Genomic DNA, 6,516 nt, shown 5'->3' with positions numbered 1-6,516 from the left:
ACCACGTTTTGCATTGGGATATTTGGATTAATACACACTGGTTTGGAGCTATTCTTCTTTAATTTTAAATTCATGCCATCTGTTTTAAAATATTTTTGACTGTAATTAACGTAAAACATGTTACATTTTCAATTTTTAGTCATGCATCTGCAAAACACTTTCTAAAGTTATGATGATTATGGTCTTAGCAATCCTAGATGTATATATAATAACTTCTAACCTGGAAGATACAGCGATACAATTTTCTTTGTGCTATTTGTAGGTACAAAGTTTCAAAGATATCGAATAAAGAGACCTATTCCTTATGAAATCAAGACATGTATATTATAAATAATGCATATTTTGAAGACATAAAACTGTTCAAGACAGTAAGAAAACAATGGGGAATGTAGAGTAAACTGCATATAAAGAGCATTTAGGCTCATGTGTGGGGGAGTCATCAATGCTTGAGTTCAGTGTATTGAAAATATTTGACAATCACAATCATATTGCAGACATAATGTGCAATGCAATGCAGTTTCCAATACATATTTACCACGTTTGTAATCTTCATTGCAAATGAACGACTGTGCAAACAAAAGTGTATCTGTACATAAGTAAAGACTCAACCAACACTTCCTATCTCCTTAACCATATCCCTGTGTGTTTTGATAATAAATACCTATGCATTACCATGCATTACCAATGTCTCGCGTCGTAGGCAAAGAAGGCAGAACAAAGGAACACATTTTACAATACGTAACCAGTTTAAGAAAGAATTAAATCACATTTTTGTTCTAAAATATTAAACATTACTCTTCAGTTCAAAATTAATTTTATAACATTTTATCGTGACATTAACAATCCGATTGAAATATATTGCGTAAATATATTGCTTAAATGTGGTACCAAAGCTTCGGTAATTACAATCTAATTATTTTATGAAATACGACAATTAACTCACTTAAAATAAATTACAAGGTAAATAAAATAATAGACAAACGTGAATAAATTCAAACTGTCATTTGAGAACCAACATCTGTGCATAAAACAACTGGTGTATTTATATTACATCGTGTAATATTTCGGCATTCAACATGTATGTGATCATCAGTGAGAGCTCATATCTACCTATCCTTAGAGGAAGAACCCAGCTGACAAAATTCCAATTTCATAGATTACCTTTCCATTTTGGCAACGACCTCGTGCATTGAAGAAGACTTATTCTGAATTCGATATATCTGGATTCCAATTTAGCCTGTCGTATACTCATGTTTGAAATAGTTCTGACATGACCATATTGCTGTTCTTAATTTCTGGTTTTAGTGCAGTTTGTATTGCGATTACACAGACTGCATTCAAGCCCCAAGGCGATGACGGCAGAAGTCTAAACGAACGACGTTCACTAGTACAACCTATCGTGCTATCCGATGATACTTTGAGTAAAAGGCTCGGTGCTCTTGAGAAAGAAATTAAACGTGTATGGGGCGAAAACAAGCTACTCCGAGATGCAATACAACAGCAAGACTCTACCCTCCAACAATTAACAGTCGAGGTCAAAAAGCTTAAAGATGACAATATAAAATTAGGGCAACTTTGTAAAGAAGCATTTGAGCATATGATATCCACTAAGGAGGATGAAAAAAGTAAATCATTTCACGTTCATACATATCCGCAAACAAATCACACGACGCAGGATAGCTTGCAGAAAGTGAATAACAATGAAGGGAGGATTGTGAGGAGATACGATGGATTTGCATCTGAGAACCCAGATACAAGAACCAAGAATGATTTTCGGAGCAATGGTTTCATCCAAAAGCGTCATATTAGTACGTATTTTCTTATAAATACTATTATTATGGTGAAGGGTCGAAGCATTAAACCAAACAGGAAAATCAATATATAATTAAATGATCATGGTTGGGTATTTATCAATGTGTAAATGTTACCTAATAACTACAAAAGTAAACCAAATCCAGTGATAAAGTCGGGAAAAAAGAGGTCTACGCATATCATGGTAAAATTCGATGTCAACTGTGATTAATGAAAATATGTCTTCCCTTGAGAGGGTTTCGTCTTTCTAGAATTTTTGCTTAGCAGTATATCAACACCTCATGTGTCTATTATATATTCTGCTTTTCACACGAACGCTGCTTGAAATAATGTCCCTCCACAGCAAATGAGCTTTATACCCCTGATCTATGCAATAGTGCTCATCAGCACTATTTGTGCATCGATGATAAATATCAGTGAAAGATAATAATTTGGACATATATGTTCTCATTTTGTGTGTTCAACGTGTGTATATATTTTGTATGTGAGATACTAAATTCTCAGTAGATGGTTTTGGTTTCACTTTTGCAACACACGATATTTTCTACACGACAGCATTCATATCTGATGAAGTAAGAAACCATGAAAATCACTAAATGAACCACCAACCCACGGAAAACTACTGGCAAGATTTTTCACATTCCCACGCTGGTCAAGCCTGAGACTTGAACCTACAGTGGTGAGATGTTGGTGTAAACGCGAGCGCTTTAGACCACTAAATATATGCCAGTTAGTAAGATCTTTCACCTCAGACATACGTAAGCACAAAAGGGTGCGATTTTTATTTATGACCAACTGAACCCCCCAATTAGAGTATTAGTCATATTCTTTACTTTCCCTTATCAGCTAAACAATAAAAAGTAATTCACATCGCACGCCAGACGAATATAACTTTCCTTGATCTGTTGAACCTCAATGATCTGAGTACTTGTTTAACTCTTTTCAGATACTTCATCTTACATTTTAGCATAATAAGATCCACTAGCAAATGTATCCAGCTTTGATTTAAATGCGTTATAATGTTGTATCCTACTAAGTAATGACTATCGTTGCTGTTTTGTGTTTGTTTTTGTTTTCCTTCTCAGTAGCCGACTTTCGAAATTTCTTCCTTACGCAGACTATCTAACATGACGTAAGACAGATCAATGTCTTACTTTTTGTTAGGATCAATAATTATTTCGTCCCTGGTCACTCCTGACAATAAAATCTCTACCGCATTGAATTATTGCTAAACTTTGACGTGCGATTGGCCTCCTGTCAAGGTTTCGTATCAGCAGAAAGATTAGAGCTACCTGTTTTAGAAAGACAACCCACATAGGCATATGTGTGTACCAAAAGGCAAATGGAATACTTTTCATATCGCATTTGATTACCTATCATGTTAGTCCAAGTATCTAAAACAAATTAAATCATATAGTTGGGATAGAGCATTTTTTAAAGTTAAGCTTCAAATGAGAAAATCCTTTTAAAGAATAACCTCTATAGTTGACCTCTTAGGTTTAAAGCATGCACTCCGATTTGCTTCTTCTTCATTTACAGGACAAACCGAGATGGCTCAAGTTGCTTTTTACAGCACTGTATCCGTTCCAGACCTTACGAATCTTGGCATTCACCATCCTATTGTCTTTGATCTTGCTATAACAAACATTGGTGGAGCATATCATCCTAGCACAGGAGTATTTATCACTCCTGTAGATGGAGTGTACGTGTTTAACCTTGGAGCCATGTCATCTCCATTGAAAGGGGAAGAACTCGAACTTGTAAAGGACGGCACATGGATACAAAACATTTTTCCCGACTCAAGCAATACAAACACATTTCAAACCGACAGCCTAGTAGCCGTTTTAGAGCTTAACAAAGGAAATGAAGTATGGGTACGTACGTCTCGAGGATCGGGTGAAATTCATGGCAACAGATTTACATTTTTCTCTGGATGGCTCCTCTTCATGAAATAAAACTGATTGTCTCATCGAAACAAAATCTTGATCTTTTTTACTTATTATCTTTGCTTTCTATAATATGAGCTATATTAACTCTGTACATTGCGTTCAAACCCCCTAGGTATGTTGAATGGATCAAATAATGACGTTAATCACTATTTATATCAACCTGATCCAGATTCATATTTCTTAGATATTTTTAAAGATAAAATTCCATGACAAGTATGACTTTTTCTGTTTTGATTGCAAAAACATATGAAATAAATTAATTTGAGAGGCAGATGTAATTAACACATAGAAAAACTCAATTATATTCGTTTCATTCTACATTTTCTCAAGTATGTTGTGATACGAAATTCTCGTCAATCCGTGTGTCCCATGATATATGCATATCGAATAAAGGTATGAACTGTACTGTTTCTGACCTGAATAGTGTCTGAACTACGTGATGGGGAGTGAATACTTTTGGCACGTGTTGTATCTTGAGAATGTCAGAACTACATTAAGAGGATGCCATTAAAATCGCAGTTCACAAAGTAATATGGAATTTTATTTCAAACCTGGATATTCCATATGATCAGATTGGGATAGGTTGATCACCTATAATATTGTTCTTTCACAAAAAGTAGACAGCAACTCTTTCTGCATGTAGATGTAATACCATGGGAGAAAAACAACCACAGCAGGTGGATGTTTTTATTTGAAAAGATGGCATACTCATATTGGAACAGGCTGATTGCATTTCATATTGCTATTTCACAAGAAGTAGATTATTGCGGTTTTCACTTCTGAATGTATCACCTTGGGTTGAAGCACAGTCGAAAGAAACATACAATTGGTGCATATTATTAATTGTAGTAGTAGTAGCATCATTAGGAGTAGTAGTAATAGAGTTTTATTACTTTTCAAGGTTGCACCACTTATCCTCACGACAGTTGCCGATTTCGTAAAGAATCCACAGATGTTGTGCAACACGTGGAATTTTAGCATCAATTATCAAAGACAGCAAGGTGACCTAAGCAACTGCTAGGCTCATACCGTGAAACACAGCAGTGATCGGAAATAAAGCGCCAAGGTCACTTACTCATCCACAGTAATTCACTTCCCATTGCCAGATTTGCAATCACAGTATATGACAGTCGTCGTTTAGCGCCTTCATCAATAATTTTAGCAACCGCAACCTTGATTGTTTCTGTTGATTGAGCTTTTTAGTAGATCGAGAACAACATCTTGGGGACAATTATGAACTATCATTGCAACTTGTTTTAAGATTAGCGCAGCGTCCGATCACATCCGCGCAAACACTTTAAGTGCACCAATGAAAATTAAAGTTATCAAACGGATTTTCTAATGTTAAAAACGTGCACTGATTTCACGAGTCCACGTAAGAATATATTTATGTTAAATATCAAGTCGATCTCTATTGTATATTTGTTTTGCTAATCTTTCACTGCCATGATACACAGCGTCCCCGTTTTGATTCAAAATGCTGAGAGAAGTATGTGTCAGCCGACTATTATTGACATGAAGGACACAAATGTGTTGCAGGTATAATTGATATCCGAGCAGCTGGTACCACAGTTGTTAGAAACCGAACCTGTATTTAATGATATGAGTCAATGCCTCTCGCGGCTTTACGGCGACGCTTTCCAAACTCTTCTGTTACATCACTGACATACATTTTAAATGCGTTGCGATTGTTACATTATCGCAGCCAAATCCATCAGCGAGAAACAAAACATCATTGTGTAGAAATAAATCGTGGTAATAACCCATTTCTTTGCAATCAAACAGTGAGAAAACTGCGCGTGCTAGAAATCACTTGTGGAATGCCTTTGCGATACACCGACATACAAAACGCTTCAATCGGTTGCAAAAACGTTTCAGTTGCTCATGTACTCGTACGATAAGACACGTCTTCTCGCTAGCCGGTCAATATTTGGGGCACAAGCACCCAGGCACAATACCTATAAGTGATGCCGAAGTTTCCTGACACCAGATTACTTAATAACATAATGAAGAACGCATCCAGAAAAGTTTTAAATCGACGAATTGTAATTGCCGGAATTTGCGTGTCATATAGTTCTCTATGTTGTTTAGAATATCTCTTACCGGTGCCTTTGAGGCCGGTGCAAATGCCTGAATTATTAGGAGACCATCATACCCACGCGGGTTATGAAACACTACACGATGGTTTGTTTTATTTGGCTAAATTTGTAATTGCAGATTGCCTGCGTTGTCTGAATCTTCTCTGTGAGCGCAGGAGAAGTGAAAGTGGTTAAGTAATTTGAAACCGGAACGTCTAGTAGCGATACAGTTAAAAGCCTATTGTAAACGTAAACAATATCAAAATAAAATAAGTAAAACATATTAAATGAAAATATACACTCTGTACTATTACATATGATGAAACGAAATCCATTGTATATGTGTAGATATTCAACAGATTACACATTTTACCAAAGTCAAAAGACAAAACAACAAAACAATTATCAAAACGCCCCTGTCAAAATGAAAAGGTAAAATTATGAGCCAAAGAAGGTGCTAAGAGAAAATACATAAAATGAATACGGACGACAAAATCCAAAGCTATAAGCAAGGAAAAAATATAGTGTTGCAAATTTACGTGAGACTCCCACCTATAATTTCTGCAGAAGTATTAAAATCAAAACATACGTGATGTGTATGGTTTTCTATTTTTAAAGTAGCTATACCAATTTTTCAGTCATATCTCTACGATGATTCAAGTGGGGCAGTTTATAGT

General features: G+C 35.7%; 1 protein-coding gene across 1 annotated transcript; it reads left to right on the top strand.

Moving 5' to 3' along the window:
• The first annotated feature begins 1,115 nt into the window (after positions 1 to 1,115).
• Positions 1,116 to 3,768, top strand: LOC149783450 (multimerin-2-like). The gene is made up of 2 exons (XM_089931691.1): positions 1,116 to 1,808; positions 3,352 to 3,768. Exons 1-2 carry the CDS (start codon positions 1,271 to 1,273, stop codon positions 3,765 to 3,767), a joined length of 954 nt encoding a protein of 317 aa, XP_089787817.1. The 5' UTR covers positions 1,116 to 1,270; the 3' UTR covers position 3,768.
• The last annotated feature ends 2,748 nt before the right edge of the window (positions 3,769 to 6,516 follow it).

The sequence above is a fragment of the Sinohyriopsis cumingii genome, chromosome 14 (genome assembly GCF_028554795.1).
Source record: "Sinohyriopsis cumingii isolate HCF-2022 chromosome 14, ASM2855479v2, whole genome shotgun sequence".
NCBI lineage: Eukaryota > Metazoa > Mollusca > Bivalvia > Unionida > Unionidae > Sinohyriopsis > Sinohyriopsis cumingii.
Note: the sequence above shows the minus strand (reverse complement) of the source record. Positions and strands in the feature narration are given on the sequence as shown.